The 27266-nt window shown below is 35.5% G+C and overlaps 1 protein-coding gene across 3 annotated transcripts in view; it reads left to right on the forward strand.

Annotated features, from left to right (window-relative positions):
- The window catches only part of LOC150096246 (afadin-like), a 512466-nt gene that overhangs the window by 422793 nt on the left and 62407 nt on the right, over positions 1-27266 (forward strand). The window contains exons 26-27 of one of the 3 annotated variants that reach the window (XM_090409377.1): positions 14-137; positions 19810-19860. In XM_090409377.1, the coding sequence (XP_090265503.1) occupies positions 14-137; positions 19810-19860 (175 nt within the window). The remainder of the gene's footprint in view (positions 1-13; positions 138-19809; positions 19861-27266) is intronic. The other 2 variants (XM_090409379.1, XM_090409378.1) reach the window with 2 other exon arrangements.

Consider the following 27266-nt stretch of genomic DNA (forward strand, 5'->3'; position numbering starts at 1 on the left):
CTTTTACATGCAGCAGTCAAGGTCCTAGAGTAACATTTGATTTGCCAGGTAGTCAGGGACCTTCTCAGATTCAAGATAAAAAAGAAACATCTAGTCTTACTAGTCCATCTCCATGGGAAAGAGAAGAAAAAGAAAAGGTAGGCAGTTATGACTTAATTGTTCTTACTTTTGGATTTTATTCATCTATAATTAATAAAATGAAGTGTTTTAATTTGCTCATCACTTAAAAATTGTTTATAAAACTAGTAGGTCTGATTAATAACCAGTGTAATATTAATGTCTAATCTCACTTTTTATAAATTATAAAACAATGACTTTTTGCATCTTTACAGTAAAAATATGAAAAACAAGTGTAAATAACGCATTTTTTTTTTTTTTTTTTTATCTGATCCACACACAAAAGTCCACAAGACCTATAAGCACATTAGTGCCAACTGTGAGCAAGAGAAAAAGAAGTAAGGAGGAATCTGTTTCTATTCACATTTTTTTTGAACAGCCGAAGGTTGTATTCTATAGGGAAGGCAGAGTGGGAGAGACTGTTCCAAAGAACAGAAGTAGATGGAATGAAAGAGAATGCAGTGAAGTTGGTTTGAGTTTCAAGATGGACTGTAAAAGGGTGTTGGTTAGCAGTGGCTCTTGTTCTAATGATTTTTGGTGCCTATTAGAAACCAATACCCTTTTACAGTTCATCTTGAAACTCACCGGGCTTCACAAAAAATCACAATGATTTTTTGATGCCTATTGGAAAAACTGAAGTTGTGTAATGGCGACACTCAAAAAAAAAAAAAAAATTCACATTTGCCATTCTTAGATGCTGTATATTCACTGCTGTACCTCACATGATTTTGGCAATGATGTCTTCTGCTAGAATAAGTGGTAGGGTCGCAGATTCCCTTTCCATACAAAGTTTGTAAGACAATCACAAACATTCATGCCTGGATTCGAACCCATGGCTTCTTGGCTGGAGAGCAGACATGCTAACCACTCGACCAACCAGGCGACACTTCCAAACTTAATTCAGGATCAGTCCCTGGTTCCAGTTGAGGGAACCACATAAGCATACTTTATTGGAATTGGGACACTGAAAATTTTTCTTGGTGTATCTCACATGGTTTTGGCAATGATGTCTTCTGCTTTTGTATTTTGTATTGTGATTGTAGCACATTTTCCTTTCCTTTTATGGGCTATGTCATTGCCTTTTTTAACTTGAAATTTCTTCTAGTCTGACCTATATTATAGAAAACTGCATGAACAATGAATTTTATAGCTTCCTGGGTTTTTGAAAGGGGTTGCAATCTTTTGATAATTAAGAGACTCCATATTCCGTATTTACGGAAATATAACTCGCACTTTTTTCCTCAGAATTAAAGTTAAAAAATCATGGTGCGAGGATTTTCAGAAACTAAAGATTTTCAGGAAAAAAAAACTAAATTGACATTTATAATTAAATACTCAGTATTCATTCTCATTTATAATTGCTGACATTATTTATAAAATTTAGAATGCATTTAAATTTTAATTCATGTTGTACCATCATTTTTTTATTTTGTTTTATTAAATCTGAAAACAAACCCCAACTCAACATCACCAGAGTTAAAGATCGGTACTATCAACGTAAGAAGCCTGAATGGCAAAGAAATGGAGCTAGCTGAGGAATTAGATAAGTACCAGATCGACATAATAGGGGTGACTGAAACAAAAAAGACCAAAACTGGTGAGATCTTTCTGAGCAATAAATACAAAATGTTATATTCAGGCAATAACAATCAAGGAAAAGAAGGAGTAGCCATAGTATTCAACACAAAATACGAGGCTAATCTTCTTAAATGGCAGTCAGTCTCAAGTAGAGTAATGTGGGCAAATATGAGAATGGGGAACTGGACAATGAGACTTATTTGTGCCTATGGTCCCACAGAAGGTTCTACTAAAATAGAAGTGTAGGAATTTTTTGAGGCTTTAGAAAAAGCAACTGACACAATGAAAAAGGAAAAGTTGGTCCTTGTTGGGGATCTAAATAGTAGAGTAGGAAATGATTGTGAGACATACAAAAATATTTTGGGAAAATTTGGAGAAAAGAGCAAAGCTAATAATAATGGCAAATATCTGTTGGATTTCTGCTCAGGACATGGACTGGTTATTACTAACACCATGTTCCAACATAAAAATGTGCACAAATTCACATGGAAAGAAGAAGCTAGGAATAAGAAAAGTCTCATTGACTATGTTATTGTTGATAGTGATGTTTTCTCCCTGGTGCAGGACACCAGAGTGTACAGAGGATTTGAAATTGGAAGTGATCACTATTTAGTCTTGAGCAGGATAAAATTGAATTTCATATTGAAAAGAATAACATGTAAGAAAGTTTTAAAGTGAATAAAAGTTGAGCAGCTCTCAGATGTAAACTGTAGACTAAAATACAGAAATATTATTGAAAAGAAAATGAAAGAGTTTGAGAACAGGAATCAAACCTTGGAGATTCAGTGTCAAACTCTGAAGGAAACATTGATTGATTCTGCCAGAGAGGCATGTGGTGAGGTTGTGTGCAAAGATAAAAAAATCAGAACTCCCTGGTGGACACAGGAAGTTAAAGAGGCAGTGAAGGAAAAGAAGAAAGCATATCAAAAGTTCCTGGCAAATAAGTCAGCTTTTACTCTTACAGAATACAGAGACAAATGTAAGAAAGCTAAACAGTGTGTAAAACTAGCTAAACAAAAGTCATGGGAGGACTTTGGCAAGAATATAGAAAATAAATATCAAGAAGGTGGCAAAATATTCTGGAGGTTGTTGAAGAAGCTTAGGAATGGAGGAAAGAGTGCTGTTAAAGGAATTAGAGATGATAAAGGTGAAATGAAAACAGGAGAAAAAGATATCCTTGAAGTATTGAGTAATTACTTTGAAAAACTGCTAAATGAAACAAGCAGTGATGACAGCACAGTGATAAAAAACACTGACCAGGCATGCAGTCAGGAATACATATCCATACTTGAAGTAGAAAAAGCCATCAAAGGCTTGAAATGTGGAAAGGCAGCAGGAGTAGATGATATTCGACCAGAAATGCTGAAGTATGGTGGTATAAGAGTCTTACAGTGGCTGCACTGCATAGTTCAGAAAGCCTGGACAGAGGGACGAATTCCCGATGATTGGAGTAGAGCTCTCATAGTATCCATATATAAAAAGGGAAATAAAACTGAATGTGAGAATTACAGAGGTATTTCCCTACTGAGTGTTCCTGGCAAGATCTATGCAAGTATACTTGAGAAACGGTTGAGAAGAATTGTGGAAGAAAAGCTTGGTGAAGAACAAGCTGGATTCAGGCCAAACAGAGGCTGTCAGGATCAGATCTTCACTTTACGACAAATAGTCGAGAAAGCATGGGAATATAACAGAGATCTGTATTTAAGTTTTGTCGATTTGGAAAAGGCATATGACAAGGTGCCAAGAGAGAAGCTATTTAATACGCTGCAGTTATATGGTGTCAATGGGGCATTATATCAAGCAATACTTAGTCTTTATTTGAGTTGTGAGTCAGCAGTTAGAATTGAAGGAAGTACAGGAAGATGGTTTAATGTTAAATCTGGTGTGAGACAAGGATGTACATTATCCCCTCTGTTATTCATTATCTATATGGATCACATTATGAAGGAATGTGGTATTAAACCTGATATCAAAATTGGAGATGTTAATGTCAGCTCTTTGCTTTATGCGGATGATGTTATACTTCTAAATAAATCCGCTGCAAGATTCTCTGACTAAATTGAATAGCTGTTGTAATAGATATGGTATGAAGGTCAGCAATAAAAAGACAAAGACAATGAAAATAGGCAGAATCATTGAAAATGTCAACTGTGTTGTGAATGGAGAACCTGTGGAACAAGTAAAACATTTCAGCTACTTAGGCACAATTTTTACTGAAGATGGTAAACTAAATATAGAAATAGACAACAGAATCAGCAAAGCTGGTATCGTGGGAAGTCAATTGAATAAATTCATATGGAATAAGAAAGAAATTAGTCGGAACACTAAATTAGCTGTATACAAGACTGTGTTCAAACCAATTTTAACTTATGGATCTGAGAGCTGGGTCAGAAGTAAAACACTTGACCAAAGACTATAGACCGCAGATATGAGAGTCCTGAGAAAGATTAGAGGCATGAACAGATGGCATCAATGGCAATATCATATTAAAAATGAGGATATTAGGAAAGAACTTGACATTGTCAGCATCCAGGAATGCGTTAGCAGAGCTAATCTCAGATGGTATGGTCACTTAAATAGAATGGGAGAGGAAAGATTAGCAAAACAAGTGTTCTCTGCCAGGTTGGCAGGAAAACGACTCAAGGAAGACCAAGATATAGGTGGATTGATACGGTGCAAAGTGCCTTAGACGATAGAAATATAAGATCTGATAATGTTGGAGTCTTGACAAGTAACAGACTGATTTGGAGGAAAATTGTAGATAGGAAGTTAGTAATGATGTAATTTTTTCATGTAGTACTGTCATATCCTGTACACCCCTTGAGGGTACATGGCAGGAATTTGATGATGATGATTAAATTTTAATTATCGATGTTATTTGCACGATTGGCAGCTCACCTTCATCACCTGATATATTGTGTTACCATTAGTGACAATGCTTCTGTAATTAAATTAAAACAAACAGTTTCATTATTGCTTGTCCTTTTATCATTTCAGAATCATATCATCTTTAAATTTATCATAACTTTGAGTTTAAAACCAGGATGATTCTCTTCAACCAAATTCCAATATCTGAAACTGTCATAGCAACTTTCACTATGTATTTCCTAAAGTTTTAAACTTTTTTTGTGTGCAAGGTATATGCAAAACTTTTCAAATTCTTTTTTTCGTAAAGTAAAATCAAGAGTGAGTTATGTGCGAGGGGGGTTATATTCGGTTTATGGTAGTCTAGAAGACTGGTTTATAAGCAACTTTGATGTGTTCTCTGAGTAGTGTAACAATCCTAGTAGAGAGTCTTCCAATATGTGACTGTTAAGAGATTATATGATATGGTTTTTCTGTGAATAGGTAGTTTGTGGGTGGGCTTCTTTGGTTAACCATTAAAGATGAATTGATAGAGCATAACTGGAGTGCTTCATGACTTTTTTTTTTTTTTTTTTTTTTTTTTTTTTTTTTTTTTTTTTTTCTGGGAGTGGTATCTTTAATCTATGGAAACATTAGTTCATCTTTAATAACAAAATTGCTTACCCAATTCATACCATCCACAGTTACTAAAGATGATAGCCCTTTTAAATACACCAAAATTCATTGTTCAGGTTGTTTACTATCTGGATTTAAGTCAGACTAACAGATTGACAGTTGAATGTACATGCACATTCAACCTCTCCTGGCATAAACTCATATCAGTTGCTTCCTCAGCATCTAAAAAACTAATCATTCTCTTCCACTCAAGATGTTACATTTCACTCATCCAGCTATCGACTCTACAAATCCACTATCTTCCATTACTTAGAATACTTCTCATATGTTTAGAGTTATACCTTTAAAAATTACCTTTATCTCACAGATGCAGTGTTTCAGCACTGTGTCTGTTCTGTAGGTACTTCCATGGTACTGCTCTTACTCCACTGAACTTGCAACTCTCATTCCTCCACTAGCCATTTGGCTTATTAAAACGAGAGCAATAGCTGTTCAGTATCCCATTTTCAATGCCACTGCAACCACACTGAACCTGCTTCTCTTCCTCTGTTATCCCATCTGCCTCTCTCTCATGAAGCATTCCCAAACAACTACAACCTGTGTCAAAAAAATGTCAGTAAACCAAGCTTCTTTCTCAGTCCTGTCATATATGGGATCGGTATTAAAAATAATAGAATAAGTAGAATAGAACTGGATAATATGAGAAGAAAAGCTGTATAGCAGGAAGCCAGTTGAATACATTTATATAGAATAAGAGACATTAGTCAAAAGCAGAATAAAAGAAACAGTGTGTCAACCAATTTTAATATGCATCTGGAGACCACAGATATGAGAGTTCTGAAGAAAATTAAGACAGTGAACAGATGGCATTAGTGATTGAACCATGTTAAAAAGTTATTGAAAAGAATTTCTGAGAACAAACAGAATGGGATATGAAATATTAACAAGTCTTTGAAGCAAAAATGGCAGGAACAGATCATGATATTAGTGTTTGAAACAGTTAGGAGTGCTTTAGAGAATCAAAATGCAAAAGCTGATCAAATCAGAGATCTAATAATAAATCAGTTTGGAAGAAAACAGTTGTGATGATATACAATAATTATGATAGTTCTCTATGTTGATGTAAAGAAAATTGTCATTCTTTTCTTGTTTTCTTTGACTTTGAATAGATTATGCTCCACCTCAGTTAGAGAATTAGTACAGATTAACAGTCACATTCTGTAAAACAAGTTTTATGAGAAACCAAATATCTCATCCAAATATTTTCAGATGATATTCAGTCTGAAGTAATTACATCAAGCATAATCTTGAAATCAAATAAAAATGTATTTAAAAAATATAACAGAATTTCACTAATCCCACAAAATCATGAGTCATATTTTTATAGATTTATTTTAGGAACTAGCTAGATAGTTGTCTATCAGGTGTGCAGCATTTTTGGAACAAACTATCAAAACTTATATAGTCTTATTTCCATCTTTTTGATAATTGTAATTTTATGTCAAATCATCTTTAAACATTATTCTGATATCAGAATTTCAAAACTTAAAGTCAATGCTAATTGTAACAAATATGTTTCTAGACTTTTATGCATTCCATATATCATTCTCAAGACATATCAGTTGACATTCTTCCAAAAGAAATATCAAAATAGAGTAATTCACTTGATGCACAGTTGCTTAAATACTAGAATTTATAAGTTATGAGCCTCCGTAGCTCAGTCAGTATAGATGAAGCATTTGGTCGTAAAGACCTGGGTCCAATTCCCATCAGTGACTTGAAGAACCTTTACCTGTTCTCTTTCAACTAAAGATTAGTTAGCCGGTCTCATATGGAGGCAGGGTTTTTTCACCCCGAAACTCTGGTTTTTCATCCTCCAGAATAGGCAAACCGGCCAGTGGATATGCACATCTGCAGAATAGGACACATTAGGAGACATAGGGCTTACCACCTTATCCTCAATACGGTAACGGTTAAATGTAGAAAAATCCTTGACACTGCAAGTTAAAAGAGGAGGGAAGAAATAAGAAGAAAAAAATATAAGTTATGTTTGAAATGAGTTCCCCCCCCATTTTAGATTAAAACATTTTGATAAGTATAGCCCTATAATTACATGTGGCCTATATTACTTTGCTTACTTTAAGCAAACAACTATACCACCATTAGGGTTGATTTTTCATTTGTCTACTGTCAGTGATACTTAAGAATTTATGAACATCGAAAAGAGTTATCATAGGATGCCATATTATTGGCCCAACTGTTTGCAACTTTAGCAGAGGATTATCATTATAATCATCAGTTCGTGATTATGTAACGTCAAGGGGTGTTCAGGGTATCATAATAGTACTACATGAGTAAGTTTATGTTATTGCTAACTTCCTATTGACAACTTTATTCCAAATTAGTTTGTTATTCATCAGGATTCCAGTATTGTCAGCTTATTGTTATTAAGAGAGAGACCTTTGAGTCAGGGACTCGTTGAGGGAGGCAACATATCACCAATATCATCTGTTATACCTTTTCTTGAATTTATTCACACTGCGTACCCACTGCCTTCCAACCACTCTTAGAAAAAAAATCATCCCGTCCCTTCTTTCATTCTCAACTTCCATGGATGCCTCTCATCCTCTCACCACCATCCATAAAATGGTGGCATAAAATACTGCAGACCCTAGCAGACTCCTGTCTGCTAGGGTCTGCCATGCATTCTCAACCTCTCCTCATAATCTACATTCCACAGCACAGTTCATATATCATCTTTAACTATATCCTTTGCATCCTATCGACTATATCCGTATCAATTCAGAACCCAATCTGCACTCAATAAGTCCAGGTGAGGTCGTATCAAAACCTTGTAAAGAGGCAAGATGATTTTCTTATTCTTAAAAGTCAGCATTTGTTTCAGCATTGCAATTATCCTCTGAGTTTATTGTAATCTTTGCTATTGACCCTTGAATTTCAATTGCCTATCTTCTAAAACTCCAAGATCCCTAGCCTGATCACTTTCTTCTGGCATAATCCCACCAATATGACATTAGATAATGTCATTACACCCAAGTACTAACATTGAAATGACAACCAGTTTTTCTTGTTCATAGTTTCAGCCTATTCAAATCATTCTGCAAGTACAACATATCAGCTACATTCCTAATTACCCTGCTTATCTTTGCATCAACAACAAACAGCTAGATGTCACTTGTTAAATCCTTTCCAATATCATTAAAGTAAAGATTGAATAGCAATGGACCATGGACTGATCCTGTGGTACACCACTGGTCACTTAAGTAGGGATATATACCTCTGAAATTCTCACATTGTTTTATTTCCCTTTTTATATATGGGTACTATGAGAGCTCTACTCCAATCGTCTGGAATTCGTCCCTCTGTCTAGGCATTCTGAACTATGCAGTGCAGCCACTGTAAGACTTTTATACCACCATACTTCAGCATTTCTGGTCGACTCCTGCTGCCTTTCCACATTTCAAGCCTTTGATTGCTTTTTCTACTTCAAGTATAGATATGTATTCATGACTGTGTGCCTGTTGAGTGTTTTTTACCACTGTGCTATCACTGCTTGTTTCATTTAGCAATTTTTCGAAGTAATTACTCCATACTTCAAGGATATCTTTTTCTCCTGTTTTCATGTCACCTTTATCATCTCTAACTCCTTTTACAGCACTCTTTCCTCTATTTCTAAGCTTCTTCAACAACCTCCAGAATATCTTACCACCTTCTTGATATTTATTTTGTATGTTCTTGCCAAAGTCCTCCCATGACTTTTGTTTAGCTAGTTTTACACACTGTTTAGCTTTCTTACATTTGTCTCTGTATTCTGTAAGAGTAAAAGCTGACTTATTTGCCAGGAACTTTTGATATGCTTTCTTCTTTTCCTTCACTGCCTCTTTAACTTCCTGTGTCCACCATGGAGTCCTGATTTTTCTATCCTTGCAGACAACCTCACCATATGCCTCTCTGGCTGAATCAGTCAGAGTTTTCTTCAAGGCTTGCCACTGAATCTCCAAGGTTTGGTTCCTGTTCTCAAACTCTTTCATTTTTTCTTCAATAATTTTTGCGTATGTTAGTCTACAGTTCACATCTGAGAGCTGCTCAACTTTTATTTGCTTTAAAACTTTCTTACATGTTATTCTTTTCAATATGAAATTCAATTTTATCCTGCTCAAGACTAAATAGTGATCATTTCCAATTTCTAATCCTCTGTACACTCTGGTGTTCTGCACCAGAGAGAAAACATTACTATCAACAATAACATAGTCAATGGGACTTTTCTTATTCCTTGCCTCTTCTCTCCATGTGAATTTGTGCACATTTTTATGTTGGAACATGGTGTTAGTAATATCCAGTCCATGTTCTGAGCAGAAATCCAACAGGTATTTGCTATTATTATTAGCTCTTTTCTCCAAATTTTATTTTCCCAAAACATTTTTGTATGTCTGACAATCACTTCCTACTCTGCTATTTAGATCCCCAACAAGAACCAACTTTTCCTTTTTCATTGTGTCAGTAGTTTTATCTAGAGCCTCAAAAAATTCCTCCACTTCTACCTTAATAGAACCTTCTGTGGGACCATAGGCACAAATAAGTCTCATTGTCCAGTTCCCCATTCTGATATGTGCCCAAATCACTCTACTTGACACTGCCTGCCATTCAAGAAGATGAGCCTCGTATTTTGTATTGAATACTATGGCTACTCCTTCTTTCCCTTGATTGTCATTGCCTGAATATAACATTTTGTATTTATTGCTCAGAAAGATCTCACCAGTTTTTTTCTTTTTTGTTTCAGTCACCCCTATTATGTCGATCTGGTACTTATCTAATTTCTCCGCTAGCTCCATTTCTTTGCCATTCAGGCTTCCTATGTTGATAGTACCGATCTTTAACTTTGGTGATGTTGAGTTGGGGTGTGTTTTCAGATTTGTTCCAGTAGCTGACTTTTCGCTGTTTGCCCTGGTTCCCTGGTGAAAACAACAGGGGCATTGTTTAACAGGGCGACGCCCCAAGTGGCATGAAATTTTGTCATGTTGTACCATCATTTTATATTTTGGTTTAACCAATAGGAATAAAATTTGGTCAGCTAAATCCCAAATTGCCAGCCCATCCTCATTCGTTCAGTATCCAGGTAGATACCCAACAGGGTGCACCACGAGAAGGTGAGGATTGGACATTAGGTCAGAAGCCCTGGTCGGTTCTCCGCATTCCTTTAAAGACTATGTGGAGGTCTCCTCTCAGTTATACAGCTTTGACCCTTAAGCACTATGGAACATTATACAGAGCAATAAATAGTCTATATTTAAGTTTTTGTCAGCATTTACAGGGTGTTCGGGATAAATTTGACATATTTATAATTAATTATATTTTTCCGTAAGTTACATGTATTAACACACACTTCTCTTCATTTAAAAGTTTGGACCCTTCTTCATTCATATACAAGATGTCAGAAAGGATGGATAGCTGGAACCCACCTGAATCATGGAAGAGAATAACTTGTATCATGATGATTCGTGCCCGCCATCAAAATAAGGATATTACGACTGCTGCCCAATGCTCCCTGAATACAGTAAAAACAATCAGGCATGAACTAGAGACTTGCAATGGTGACTACGAGGATGTAGCAAGAAGAAAGATCCCTAGCAGACGATCTGATTGCGTTCGTACAGCAGAATTCCTCGCAAATCTGCAGGAACAGGTGTTGAAGAACCCTGGCATTGGAATTTGGGCTTTGTTCGTGGAGTTGCTAACTGTAGTCAAGCCCTGGATAACAAGGGTAGCCAATGGTAGGCCGTATGTATGGCAGCAGAATTCGGCCCCTTGCCACACCTCTGGGAAAAGTCAAAAATGGTTGTCTGAAAATTTCTACGACTTCACCAGTCCAAATGTTTGGCCTCCAAACTCCCCAGACCTTAACCCCATGGATTATTTTGTATGGGGCGCAGTTGAAAAAGACACCAATCGCACTTCCAGTAATACAAAAGCCCAGTTAATGGATAAAATTAAAACAGTTTTTGCGGCCCTTCCCAGGGAGACTGTAGCATCAGCTTGTTCGAGGTTCCGAAGCAGAATTGAAGCTGTGATCGATGCTAATGGTGGTTATTTTGAGTAAATCTTGTTGATAGTATTGTAATTAACTCTGCCTGTAATGTTTTTTTGTCAATTCATTAAATTTAATAGATACAAAGAAGATTTTCTTTTTCCTTACGAAACTGTCAAATTTATCCCGAACACCCTGTATAATGAAAAGAGATACAGGAAGATGGTTTAAAGTAAAATCAGGTGTAAGATAAAGAGGCACTATTATTCCTTATATGGATATCGGGATTGGAGATATTCAACCTATTCACTCTGCTTGATAGTTTCTAGGTTTTTCCAGGCATATTAACAAACTGGAAAAACAGATAATATCCATCTGGAAAAACATAAATGATGGCGATTATCTACTTTATGGCTATTCCTTGGTGGCAGACCATGCCATGAATGCCGATCACTGAATTCACTGGCGAAACCTCCCTTTGGAAGCAGATATAAATCTGAGAAACTGGTTCTAGAATATGCCACAAAATTCTCCAAATATAGATAGATTTGGCTGCCTCACATTACCAAACATCTGGGAAACCATCATCTCTGAGACCTTCAGCAAGAGTCCATCACTGATCCATAAAGAAGGATGCCTTTTAGGACTGTGGGATCTTGCCTTTCTACATTTGGTCTGTTTGCCTTCCTGCTGGTGCACTTGGTGACCAAGGCAAAATAATGGCCTAATAAATTAATAGTCAAATATAGTTAATTATTATTCTTAGATATGTGTCTCCTCTAAACATCTATCTATATGTTCACTGGGCATCCACTGGTGCTGTATGATCACTGCAATGCTTGATGAGGGTGCCATGCCACACCAAGCCTCGCCATGTAGTTCAGTTGCTTGCTTTTCTGGAGGCTTCAACTCTCTGAAGATCAGTCACTCCACACACACACCATCCATCCATCTCATTGATGGTCTACTCCTTCCTCTTTTAGACTCCACTCCTGAATAAACCACTTTCTGGTATCTCTCCTTCAACCACCCTCCTATCCATCTCACCAACCCTATATCTATCCCCATCTGCTCCAGTTTACTGATTACGGTTCTATGTGGTATCCTATCAAAAGCCTTGGCAAGGTCCAGTAGTATCACTGTAAACCCATTACCCCTATCCAGTTCAGCCGTCACTGTGTTATAAAACGTGAGCAAGTTACTGAGGCATGATCTACCCTTCACAAAACCATGTTGTCCCCCATACAATATGCCATTTTCATCTATCCAATCCTGTATTCTTTTCTTGACTAATTTCTCTAAGATCTTGGCAATGATTCCTGATATGCTAATCAGTCGGTAATTTACAACAGCAGTCTTGGAACCACCTTTATGCAATGGAACTATTTTCCCCTCTTTCCACCCCCCTCAGGACTAACCCAGACCCAAGACTCAAATTAAACAAAATGGTCAAGGGTACTGACAATTCTTTAGCTGCTTCTCGTACAACACGAGCTGGTATACCATCCAATCCCACAGATGTATTGACATTGAGGTTATGCAATAGACTACTCACCTCCACTTCATTCACCACAATTCCTGTATAATCTACTGGTACATTCGTTTCTGCAATGTCACCACCTGGATGATATATTCTTGCAAAGTGCTCACTCAGTAACTCAACTATATCAACTGATTCAGTTACCTCCCTACCATTGGCATTCTTTAAAATCATTCTGCCATGTACATTTTTCCTTTTACTTGCTACATATCTGTTTAGGATTCTCTTTAGCTTGCATGGCCAATGTTCTTTCGTAATCCTTTTTTGCTTTTCTTACCACACTCGTTACCCTTCTGGCCTGCGCTTTATACCGTTCGTGTGCCTGCTGGTCACCTTTCTCCTTAAATTCCCTCCATAGTTGTTTCTTTTTTTGCAGCTCAAGCTTAATGGTGTTATTCATCCATTTAACCCCTAGTTGATTTATTATTCAGACTCTAGGTATACAGTCAGCCATTGCTTCATGCAAACACTTCTTAACTACCTCCCATGCACTATCGACTTCTAGTCCTTGCAGTTGTACATGCCATGGCACTGAACCAATCAAACTCCTAAGCTTGTCATAATTTCCAGTCCGATAATTCCACATGTACGCTGTCTTAATTGAAAATTCTACACCTTTAGCCACCTCCCAAGTCAAGACCCTATGATCACTCTCACCAATTGGTGGCAATGTGGTCATATTTGTTACAGCCAAATCCTCAGATGTAATTACTAGGTCAAGCACTCTCTGACCCCTAGTATTTTCCATTACATGCTGTCGCAGATAGTTATCCCTTAATAACCGCATAAAATCCAATTCCTTCCTCCCGTGTGTCCTCTCCTCACTCCAATCAATGCGACCATAGTTGAAATCTCCCATAATAATCACCCTCCTTCCACTCATTTCTTCTATTTGCTTGTGCATACTGTCACCACCATCTTTTCCATCACCTGGTCTATAGCAGCACCCAATTGTATATTTAGTTCTACTAGCCACAATTTCACACCAAATGGCCTCAAATGTGCTCTTTTCTCTATCCTGCAATTCAGCTTCTATTCTCCTTGGCTGCAGCTCATCAGCTATCATCAACAATACTCCTCCCCCCGTTTTATTCTCCCTGTCATTCCTGAACACACTATACCCATCACATTCAATCCCACTAGCTATATCATCTACAGCCAGCCATGTTTCACTAATACCAATAACCTGTGGTCTGGAAGTGCCAACCATGGCCAAAAACTCTTCCTTCTTGTTCCTAATACTCCTAGCATTAGTGTACATGGATTTAAGACCCCCATTATCCCCAACCCTACCTTGATGCCTTATATTAACTATCCCACTGATTTGTTGTCCTTATTTGCTCGGGCATATTATATTCATTCTTACATTCAGCTGCCTCCCTAAGGACTGGATATCTACTCCCCCCCCAATAAATCTAGTTTCCCTGAATTTGCACATCCACCACATTCAGCAACACTTTCTCAAGTCTTCTTACACCGTAACCATTCAAATGCAAGCCATCCATCTTATATAGATCCTTTCGCCCATTGAACTACCGTTCAATGGGCGAAAGGATCTATATAAGATGTCCACAAATTCCACACCACTCGTCATACATAACCCACGCATAAAGTCATTCGCAATTATGGCCCTCCTTTTAAACATTTCACTGTCATACCGTGGCAAAAGACTAATCATTCTAACTCTCTCACTCTTTTCTTTTGCTACCTCAAACAATTCATTCAGGTCTTCTATCATTTCCATTTTGTCTCCTTTCAAATCATTCGTACCTGCCACAACAATCATTTCTTTCACCCTTTCCTTTTGCTTTCAAATAGACTCAGTTACATCCTTTATGGTCGCACCAGGTTGGTATGATTTTGTCAAATCCTCTACTATCACACCTCGTACTAACGAGTCTCCATACAGCACTCTATCCTTCATTTTGTTCATGTTCACACTCATACGTCTATTTTTCCTGTCATACTTTTTATTATTGGCTGGTTCATTCAGTCGACTTTTGCTCATATGCTCTAGCTGCTGTTTTGCCCTTTGTATCGCACCATTCAACAACGCGATCTCACTCATTGCATCTATCTCATCTTTTTTATTCTCAGTAAAACCATTAATACTATCATTCACACTCTCACAATTCTCTGGTACAACCTCGCCATTTCTTGTCATATCCCTATTTTCTTCATTCTGAAGTTTGACAAAAATATCACACTCACGATCCGAAATACTCTTCAATTTCTCATTCTCCCTACATTTTCTACACACATTCACTCTTTATTATCATCTAACCACACTCCGCAAAGCGTACATTTCGCAGTTAGTACACTGAATCATCGCTTTTATACTACCGTTCTTTGATAAAGATGGCGAACCATCATTACTGGCCGCCATTTTCCTTCGTACTGGAGCCATACTTACTTGCAATGTATTTTATCAAATTATAAATTATAACACACCAAAAACACACAAAAAGATGCACTAAGAGACGCAAGGCAAACAAAACTACGCAATATTAAATAAATTTATCAATGATAACTGAAAATAATACTTATCTTATTTGGAGCTTTCACGAACACTACACACTACGAATCCCTCTAGCAGCGACAGCCCCAATAAAATGTTATAAAGACGCACAAAATACTCTAAAAACACGAAAATCGTTCTAATATACTATAAAACCAATTTTCTAAGGAAAAACACACATAAAAAACACCAAAAAATCACCAATTTTACACAAGCGCTAAATTACACCGACCACTCACCATATAACCTCAAACCCAATATCCTTTTAACTTTTTAAGCACATTTTAATTAAAATTACGCTACTCATCAAAAATTTTTGAGTCATCTACAATTACTTCATGTTTTTTTCTACATGTATTCCTGGGAAAGTAATACTTTTATTTAGCTTAAATCACCTTCGAAATTAATCCAATCGATAACTGAAAATAATACTTATTTTATTTGGAGCTTTCACGAACACTACACACTACGAATCCCTCTAGCGGCGACAGCCCCAATAAAATGTTATAAAGACGCACAAAATACTCTAAAAACACGAAAATCGTTCTAATATACTATAAAACCAATTTTCTAAGGAAACACACACAAAAAACACCAAAAATCACCAATTTTACACGAGCGCTAAATTACACCGACCACTCACCATATAACCTCAAACACAATATCCTTTTATTGACTTTTTAATCACATTTTAATTAAAATTACGCTACTCGTCAAAAATTTTTGAGTCATCTACAATTACTTCATGTTTTTTTCTACATGTATTCCTGGGAAAGTAATACTTTTATCTAGCTTAAATCACCTTCGAAATTAATCCAATCGATAACTGAAAATAATACTTATTTTATTTGGAGCTTTCACGAACACTGCACACTACGAATCCCCAATAAAATATGTTATAAAGACACACAAAATAATCTAAAAACATGAAAATCGTTCTAATATAGTATAAAACCAATTTTCTAAGGAAACACACACAAAAAACACCAAAAATCACCAATTTTACACGAGCGCTAAATTACACCGACCACTCACCATATAACCTCAAACACTATATCCTTTTATTGACTTTTTAAGCACATTTTAATTAAAATTACGCTACTCATCAAAAATTTTTGAGTCATCTACAATTACTTCATGTTTTTTTCTACATGTATTCCTGGGAAAGTAATACTTTTATCTAGCTTAAATCACCTTCGAAATTAATCCAATCGAATATTTTGAATTTGAAGAATGCCACTATATTCATGTGAACTTTTATATATAGCTCATTTATATTGTACTGGAAGTTTTTTGCATCCTATCCAAAATTATATTCTTAAGCCTTTCTTAAAAGTTCTTGAATTTTTAATGGAATAAAGTTGTTTGTTATCCTTTGCAAAGCTTCATATTCATTTTTTTTATTATAAATACTATTTCAGTTATTAAATTTTTCTTTTCCATAGTTAAATATTCTCCTAAAAAAAAACTGACGTAAGTTGTTGAATAAGAATTAAATGAGCTTCACTGACTGAATTAATATTTGAATTTTTTTTTAAATATTATCAATACATTCTTAGATAACAAAGCATGATTTTAATGGCTCAGGCATTTGTAATATCAGTTGCTAGAAATAAGGACTTTTCCATGTGAGGCACCTATTTGTGGTGGAGGGGTACCTCCTGGTTATGATACTGGCACTTTTTCATTTTCCATTTTTGTCTATTTTTAGATTCCCATATTTTTCAATGATTTTTCTTGGGCCTTTTTATTGTCCTATTTTCCAGCCCACCATTGCTGGGATCCAAACAAATAATGGTGAGATCCAAAATGGATCCCAGCAATGGTGGGATCCATTCACTTGTTGATAGAATAATGAGGAAAGATGGAATATTTGTAAGTGCTCCATATGTTTTTTGCCTTATGTTTTTGTTGTTTGTTGATGTGAAAATAGTTTCTGTAGTGGAAGCTTGAAGGCCCTGATAAACTTGGGATGAAAGCCTCATTCTCAAAAAGAGGAGGAGGGGGGTGAGAGAGAATTTAGTGCAGGAAATGCCTACTCACCATGAATACTACTATCTAGCAAGCAATGACCACTCTGATGGGAGGGTTTTCCTGGACACAATACTGGCACTACAAGCCTTGAGCCCTGTTCCTACACTGCTGGGAACCCTGTTAACCTTTGCACACAAGCCCATTATCCACCTGATCATCGTTGAGCCATTCTGTCTTTTCAAAGCAGTGTGAAACAATCGGGATCCCTCTTGTACAAATGTTGCAATTTTACATTTGGAAAGAGGGATCCTGTGGCATATAAAAGTTGATAGTAGGCCCAAAAATTTCTTAATATGCAAAGCCAATAACCCCAAAATCTGTGTAACTGCTCAAAGGAACTGAAAATTTTTGTTCTAAACAAACATAGTTTCTTACAGTCAAATGAGGCTATGTAAAATGTGACTGTAGGATGATACCATCACGTATATATTGCCCAAGTTCAGCATCTATTTTGTTATCACCAAAGGAGTATGCCTTTAGTGAACTTAAAAGCAGTACAGGACACAACCAGTTGCACTATTTTGACTTACTATTGTGGCTTTGTAAAACATAGTCATAAAACCTTAGTTGTTCTTTGATAGATAAATGAATGTTGAACCTTGCACTTCTATATGCATTCGGAGGTGATTATTCAACAGGGATCACTTTGAAATGCTCAAAGCTAATATGTAACATAATTTTAAACTTTATTTTATTAGTCATTTGATGTAATTAGATGACTGTGCATTAGCTTTGGGCAAAACATATTTACATATTTTTGAAATAGCTTTAAAATTGAAAAAAAAAAAAAAAAAAAGCACCATATAATGTTGTGCAGGAAGACTGCCCCAACCAGGATAGCAAGTATATGGGGAAAGTAATGTTGAGATGTACAGAGATTGGTATTGAGTATTATTTACTATCATGATTTGTTATGAAAAAAAAGACATATCCAGACATCTGTATTTTATAAGTATATAAGATAATGAAAAGTTTCAGTGAAGCATTTTATTAACAGGGATACAGAATTAAGGGATCCATAACACTTGCGTTGAGTGCATACTATTCCCCCCCCCACACACACATACACACACGTTCCTCTAAATAGATGACCTGTCATCTTAGGGGGGGGGATACCAAGGGATTGACTGTATATTTAGCTGTATCACACATAGATAGTTCTTTCCTTATTCTGCCTACTAATTCATTTACCTGAATTAGTCTATAAATAATAGTCATTTGATGCCAGTCTTGTATTTCACTTCATCTTTGTAGCACAGCTGCAGGGACAGTGTAGGGCATCTTTATAAGAGCTGTTCAGCCTGAAGGTGAGTTAGTTGACAGAATTAATTAAGTTTCCTTTTGGAAACTTAAAACTCAGGTTTTTAATCCTGCAAAGCAGACAAACCAGCTAGAGAACACAAGATATAACAGAATAGTCTTAGTTACTTCAGCTGTAATTCTGCCAAAGTCAATATTCCCTCTCTTTCCCACTCCCAAAATCCTCTTTCTTACATGTCACTGAATGATTTAATTTATGGAAAAATCATATCTGTGTTCTTCATGTATGTTGTTTCTTTCACTTGCACAATCAAGAATCTTCTTTTAAAAATAAGGCAATTCATGCCAACATCTTTAATTTGGAATTAAAAAAAAAATAGTGGGTTTTTGTTCCAGTTAGTTGACTAACAGCATATAGACAAATATTCTGCAGCAAACGTGGAAGAATGTTTTGTAGTAAAATCAGACTCTCTGGCTACATGAGCACAACTTAAAACATTAAGTAATTTTCCTCATCTTTCATCCCACTTGATACCCAGACACCACATTATGCTTTGACATTTTTTTGGTTTCTCTTCAGCAAGATGGTGTATCTTCTCATTTTGGAATCTCTGGTAGGTGAAAGTGTTCTTTTGGGAGAAATAAGTAATTTAAATCATTTTAATGAATATAAAGATATGCAGATATTCATTAAAATATTAATGAATCTAGTTTAATATTCCTTATACATAGCCTAGTGTGATTTCACTTCTGAACTCCATCATAATGTGGCATTCATATCCATATATTACGTTTTTGTAGGGATTAAAAACCTCACCTGCAGCAGGTTCAGTTAATGTGAAACTCACTTCATAATGAAATTATATTAAAGTGAAATAGTTTATAGATTGGTTAATTATTATTAATCTGACAAATTACTTGCATAGCATGTTTATATGAAAACATTTTAATAGAGTGTATTTCTTTTATAATGGAAATAACACCCCTAGTGTGTATCTTCAAGGGTGGTATTTCATTCTGTATAACGATTAACTTTCCCGAGCACATTCTTATTATACACCTTGTTTCTTATACCTGAATTTTAACTTTATTTTTAATTTTCTTCCTAATTTTCCTATCTTTAGCTTCAGCACAGAAAATATAAACTGAAATTGCATGTTTATTTTTGCATTCACATATTAATCATATTAATAAAGAACAATTTAATCATTCTTATAAAAGTTTTTTTATCTTCAGATCCATAAAGGCTTGCAATCATACATCCCACTTAGCACTACTCAGTATCTTGTGAGTATGCAGCAGTCACTACTAATACAGTATTTCTTTTGCTTTCTGCATGTCTGTCTTTCATTCACTTGGTGTGTTCTTTGGTGATTGTACTTAACGTTAATATTCTGTCTGTTCTCTTTCTTTCCCTGTTTGTCTGTATATCTGAATTCCTTTTAAATGCAGTATGTTTCTTCATTGTGTTTGTGTAGTTTCAAGTAATATATATAACTGAATTTTTATTCATTGTTTATGCTATTTTGATATCATCAGTTTTGTGCATAACTGTGCATAAATATTAAAACAAAGTATGGACTGACTGATCACGATAACTGAATGTATATATTTTATTACTACTTTTTGAATCATAGTGAATAGACTATTCATCATATTAATACAGGTGTTCATAAACTATGGCTAAGTAGAGCATTGACTTGTTTTTGTATGCTTAAATTCACTAACTAGGTGATAATAGATTACAGGGAATTTATTAAAGATAGCATCCAAAATTAAATATGCTGATCACTATGATTTATTTCTTAAAAAAAAAAATATATATATATATATATATATCGTATATTCCAGCATACAAGTCGACCTGGCGTATAAGTCGATATTGAAACTTTTTTGAGTTTATTTGAGTTTTTATAGTATAAGTCGACTCGGAAAATTTCTTTTTCGTATTGACCAGTTGACCAATAGTGAACTAAAGTGCAATGGCTCCTTTTAAAGAATGAAATATGATGTGAGTTTTAAGTTCAAAGTGATTAAATTTGCAAAAGAAAATACTAACTGTGTTGCTGTACATCAGTTCGGAGTAAACGAAAAACTAGTTCGCGATTGGCAAACTAGTTTTCGCGAAATAAAACCAGATACAGTAATAAAATTTTTGAAAAAATGTGCTAACAAATTAGATGGCACGGAAGATGATTTTGTTTACAATGGTGACGAAATCGATGCTAAATCTGATGGAGAAAACTAATACAATTTATATGACGATATACCGGAAGAAATTACAGAACCAGAGTACAATGAACTTTTCATACATTCAGACAGTGAAAATTAAATTTTAATTATGTAGTTACCTACTTATTTTCTTTTGTAAATAAATAATTTTTTCTGTAAATAAATTTGATATAAGTTGAAATATTTTTACTTATTTACCCTTTTTGCATATTGCTAATAAATTTAACAGAGTATGATACATACTAGTTTTTTCTTGGAAAGCAATCGATTTTTGACCCTGCTCTAGAAATGAGAGACAGACTTTTCCAAGCTACAGTTCTTCAGTATATGTATGTGTGTGGAAGGGGGGGGGGGGGTATGGTCTCACTTTGGAAGTGACACATCCCAGCTCGCAGTAGGATTTTGAACCTTCAGCCTGTTAGTTGGAAAACAGGTATGCTATTCACTCAAGAAAGCATATTTGCTACCATGAGTGAATCACATACAGCAAATTAGGCCAACTATTTGTAAAGAAGAATATTTCATAAAACAGTATAAAGCTTAGATAAAGGAAGGAATTATTTTTATATTTCATTGTACATTTTATCCCATATGCTCAGTTTATTTAAATGAATGGATAATCATCTTTTTAATGCTGAGTAGTTTTCACTCCTGTGATGAGTCTTCAGACTCCATGAAGGCTTGGAAGTACTGGAAGTAATACTTAAAGAGATCATCATCAAATTCCTGCCATGTACCCTCAAGGGGTGTACAGGATATGACAGTACTACATGAAAAAATTACATCATTACTAACTTCCTATCTACAATTTTCCTCCAAATCAGTCTGTTACTTGTCAAGACTCCAACATTATCAGATCTTATATTTCTATCGTCTAAGGCACTTTGTACCGTATCAATCCACCTATATCTTGGTCTTCCTCTGGGTCGTTTTCCTGCCAACCTGGCAGAGAACACTTGTTTTTCTAATCTTTCCTCTCCCATTCTATTTAAGTGACCATACCACCTGAGATTAGCTCTGCTAACACATTCCTGGATGCTGACAATGTCAAGTTCTTACCTAATATCCTCATTTTTAATATGATATTGCCATTGATGCCATCTGTTCACGCCTCTAATCTTTCTCAGGACTCTCATATCTGCGGTCTCTAGTCTTTGGTCAACTGTTTTACTTCTGACCCAGCTCTCAGATCCATAAGTTAAAACTGGTTTGAACACTGTCTTGTATACAGCTAATTTAGTTTTCCGACTAATTTCTTTTTTATTCCATATGAATTTATTCAATTGACTTCCCACCATACCAGCTTTGCTGATTCTGTTGTCTATTTCTATATTTAATTTACCATCTTCAGTAAAAATCGTGCCTAAGTAGCTGAAATGTTTTACTTGTTCCACAGGTTCTCCATTCACAACACAGTTGACATTTTCAATGATTCTGCCTATTTTCATTGTTTTTGTCTTTTTATTGCTGACCTTCATACCATATCTATTACAACAGCTATTCAATTTAGTCAGAGAATCTTGCAGACTTGTAGCGGATTTATTTAGAAGTATAACATCATCTGCATAAAGCAAAGAGCTGACATTAACATCTCCAATTTTGATATGAGGTTTAATACCACATTCCTTCATAATGTGATCCATATAGATAATGAATAACAGAGGGGATAATGTACATCCTTGTCTCACACCAGATTTAACATTAAACCATCTTCCTGTACTTCCTTCAATTCTAACTGCTGACTTACAACTCAAATAAAGACTAAGTATTGCTTGATATAATGCCCCATTGACACCATATAACTGCAGCGTATTGAATAGCTTCTCTCTTGGCACCTTGTCATATGCCTTTTCCAAATCGACAAAACTTAAATACAGATCTTTGTTATATTCCCATGCTTTCTCGACTATTTGTCGTAAAGTGAAGATCTGATCCTGACAGCCTCTACTTGGCCTGAATCCAGCTTGTTCTTCACCAAGCTTTTCTTCCACAATTCTTTTCAACCGTTTCTCAAGTATACTTGCATAGATCTTGCCAGGAACACTCAGTAGGGAAATACCTCTGTAATTCTCACATTCAGTTTTATTTCCCTTTTTATATATGGGTACTATGAGAGCTCTACTCCAATCATCAGGAATTCGTCCCTCTGTCCAGGCTTTCTGAACTATGCAGTGCAGCCACTGTAAGACTCTTATACCACCATGCTTCAGCATTTCTGGTCGAATATCATCTACTCCTGCTGCCTTTCCACATTTCAAGCCTTTGATGGCTTTTTCTACTTCAAGTATGGATATGTATTCCTGACTGCATGCCTGGTCAGTGTTTTTTATCACTGTGCTGTCATCACTGCTTGTTTCATTTAGCAGTTTTTCAAAGTAATTACTCCATACTTCAAGGATATCTTTTTCTCCTGTTTTCATGTCACCTTTATCATCTCTAATTCCTTTTACAGCACTCTTTCCTCCATTCCTAAGCTTAATCAACAACCTCCAGAATATTTTGCCACCTTCTTGATATTTATTTTCTATATTCTTGCCAAAGTCCTCCCATGACTTTTGTTTAGCTAGTTTTACACACTGTTTAGCTTTCTTACATTTGTCTCTGTATTCTGTAAGAATAAAAGCTGACTTATTTGCCAGGAACTTTTGATAAGCTTTCCTCTTTTCCTTCACTGCCTCTTTAACTTCCTGTGTCCACCAGGGAGTTCTGATTTTTTTATCCTTGCACACAACCTCGCCACATGCCTCTCTGGCAGAATCAATCAATGTTTTCTTCAGAGTTTGCCACTGAATCTCCAAGTTTTGATTCCTGTTCTCAAACTCTTTCATTTTTTCTTCAATAATCTTTGTGTATTTTAGTCTACAGTTCACATCTGAGAGCTGCTCAACTTTTATTCGCTTTAAAACTTTCTTACATGTTTTTCTTTTCAATATGAAATTCAATTTTATCCTGCTCAGGACTAAATAGTGATCACTTCCAATTTCAAATCCTCTGTACACCCTGGTGTCCTGCACCAGGGAGAAAACATCACTATCAACAATAACATAGTCAATGAGACTCTTCTTTCCATGTGAATTTGTGCACATTTTTATGTTGGAACATGGTGTTAGTAATAACAAGTCCATGTCCTGAGCAGAAATCCAGCAGATATTTGCCATTATTATTAGCTTTGCTCTTTTCTCCAAATTTTCCCAAAATATTTTTGTATGTCTCACAATCATTTCCTACTCTGCTATTTAGATCCCCAACAAGGACCAACTTTTCCTTTTTCATTGTGTCAGTTGCTTTTTCTAAAGCCTCAAAAAATTCCTCCACTTCTACCTTAGTAGAACCTTCTGTGGGACCATAGGCACAAATAAGTCTCATTGTCCAGTTCCCCATTCTCGTATTTGCCCACATTACTCTACTTGAGACTGACTGCCATTCAAGAAGATTAGCCTCGTATTTTGTGTTGAATACATGAGTGAATGACATACAGCAAATTAGGCCAACTATTTGTAAAGAAGAATATTTCATAAAACAGTGTAAAGCTTAGATAAAGGAAGGAATTACTACTTAAAGAGATTTAGAACTAAATTATAAATCAAGTTTCTCTGTACTTCCAAGCATTGCACAGATTTATTTTCCAGGTATTATCATAACTTATTCATTAATTCAACTCCAATGCATTAAGAAAAACGTAAAAATACATAAATATATATAATATAAATTGTCAAGAATTTAATTATGCAAACACCACAGTAAACCGAATCCATAATGCCATTATACAGTAGGATTCCTGCATCTTTAATGACTTAAATAGAAATACAGCACATTTTATCTTCACTGAAGAAACAATTAGAGCCATGACGGCTTATTTGAATCATTTTCAGACTGAGAATCTCAAATTCATCAAAATCCTCCTAAATAGAACTTTACTAAACCTACGGATACAGCCAACCATTTGTAAAGAAGAGCACCTCCTGAAACAGTGTAAAGCTTAGGTAAAGGAAAGAATTATTTTGACACTTCAGTTTGTGTTTTACCCCTTATGCTCAGTTTATTTGAATGACTAGATAAACATCTTTTTAATACTGAGTGGTTTTCACTCCCATGAAGTCAAGGGAAGTGTGAATGCCAACACAGTTGCTAGATCAGCTTGTGCTTTGTCTGCATACTGTTTGCCAGTTCCCTTCTGCTCTATCCCTTCAATGGAAAGAGTGTCACTTAACTATGCCTTAAAAATAATGTTGACTAATATTTTTTCCCTACATTCAGTCATTCAGTTTTACAGAAACCTGCCATTTGCCCATTGCATGGAAAAGAGATTATACAATCTGTCGGCATAAATGTAGGCAGTATCGTGTGCATTGAACATGACAGTGAATTCCATGGCAGGTTCATCATGCAGCCTCTTACTCTGCCAGATAAGGAAGTTGCTTTCTCCATCATCAATCTGCCTACACATACTAACAAAGCAAAGTACTCCTATTTCTTACATCTATACAGATGCTTAGACCTCTGTTGATTGTACTTCTGTTTTCCAGATCTTGTTGTTTCCGTTCAAATTATACCTGAATTCAGTAACTGTACTGCTGAGCTGCATTCCATCCAGTTTGCACTTATAAAAGAAAGGGTTCTAGGAAAATTCGTCATAAACATTTACAGCGCAAGACATTTTTGGTCAGATGCGTCTCGATGCTCTGTCTGTAAAGAAAAAAACACAATTGTTATCTAATGCATATACGATCGACAGCTACAACATGCCGGATCAACAAGGTCCGTGATACCAATTGAGCGATTCCATATCATTCCCATTACCTGGTGGTATATTTGCTTCTATTCAGTCAGTTTCCCAATGCTATCTAAATCTAGATTTTTTCATATAACTCACTACAGTATCTTGTCCATCGCTGTACAATTTTATCTTTATTCATCAATACTTTGCCTTTTTCATCTTTAACAGTGTTCTGTTTTGATTGCCACCTTCTATTAATGGTTCTAATCATTTTGTACACCTCCCTAGTTTTATGCTCTCCATAGTACTATTCTATATTATTGCATTAGGTTTCTAACCATTTCATCTTATCCGGCTGACTGCTTTTTTCACCTCATTACTTTCTTCTGTATTGGTCCTCTATTTGTTCTGGTGTATCCCTTTTTATCTTCAACATTCTTTTCTCCTCTACTAACTTCAGTGTTTCTTGTCTAATCCATTTCTTCTTGATCTTTTCTTCTTCTGGTACTGTTTCTTTAACTGCACCTTCATTACTCCTTTCACTCTTAGATTCTATTGTTTTCTTTGTCCACACTTCTAAGTTTCTCCCCTAACACTCTTCTGTACCTTCTTCCTATTTCTGCTTCACTTATTCTTGGTCTCTTCGTTTCTGACGATGGGGTTTATATTTACTTTTTTTATTTCAACTTGATGTTTGCAATCACTAAACTATGATCTGAATCTATATCCTTGAAAAGTTCAACACTGCTGTGCTGATGTTATCCATCTTCTTTTAATCATAATCATATCAATCATGTTCTTGGTTTTACCCATCATTTGATTGCCACGTCCATTTTCTACAATCCTTTTGCGAATCTTGTGTTACAGATCATCATATCGTGGTCCACAGCAAATTCTAATGTTTTTCACCTCATTTCTTTCTCCGAAATCATATTTTCCCATGACTCTTTCCCAGCCATCATTATATATTCCGACTTTGGCATTCCAATCTCTTTCAATAATTAGTACATCTTGCTTTGGTATTGTTTCTATTGTCTCTGTCAGATATTTGTAAAATAAGTCACTATCCTCATCTTTGCTGTCAGATGTGGGTGCATATATCTGGACTATTGATATATTAAATGGTTTTGCTTGAAATCTTGCTGCTATGATTCATTCATTGATTGATTTGTAGCCTGAGAGTGATTTTCTAGCTTTTTTGTTAAGAAGGAAACCAACACCTGCTTCATGCTTGGTGTCATGCCATGACCATATGACTTCTCATCTATTTATCTTCATCACACCGATATCTCTTCATTTCCTCGCGAAGTAATTCTAGTTTTCCTGCCATTCAAAGTGTCCATACATTCGATGTTCCTACTGATAATACAGTAATCCCTCGATTAATGCACCCCGATTAGTGTGTTTTCGATTGGTGCGTCATTTTTTTTTTTTTTTCAATATCCAAATTCGATTAGTGCGCCTGTATACATCTTAAAAATAAATGTTACAGATTTTAAAAATTTTCTATCTATACATTTTTATGGCTAACTATTTTAAAAAATCACTCTCCAGAATGAAATGATTTAGCTACCGATTTAAAACATTTTGCAAAGTTATTTTTAATGGCATACTACACTACTTCCATGTACACTATATATACTATGTTCCAAATATTTACTGCCAAATACAACTTCTCTCATACAAACTATGGACCAGGGGATTATCACAACCTTTATGGCATACTACCTGAGAAGAACATTTA

This window comes from Typopeltis vanoorti, chromosome 19 (assembly GCF_054136105.1).
Source record: "Typopeltis vanoorti isolate ZY-2024b chromosome 19, IOZ_Tvanoo_1.0, whole genome shotgun sequence".
Taxonomy (NCBI): Eukaryota; Metazoa; Arthropoda; class Arachnida; order Uropygi; family Thelyphonidae; genus Typopeltis; species Typopeltis vanoorti.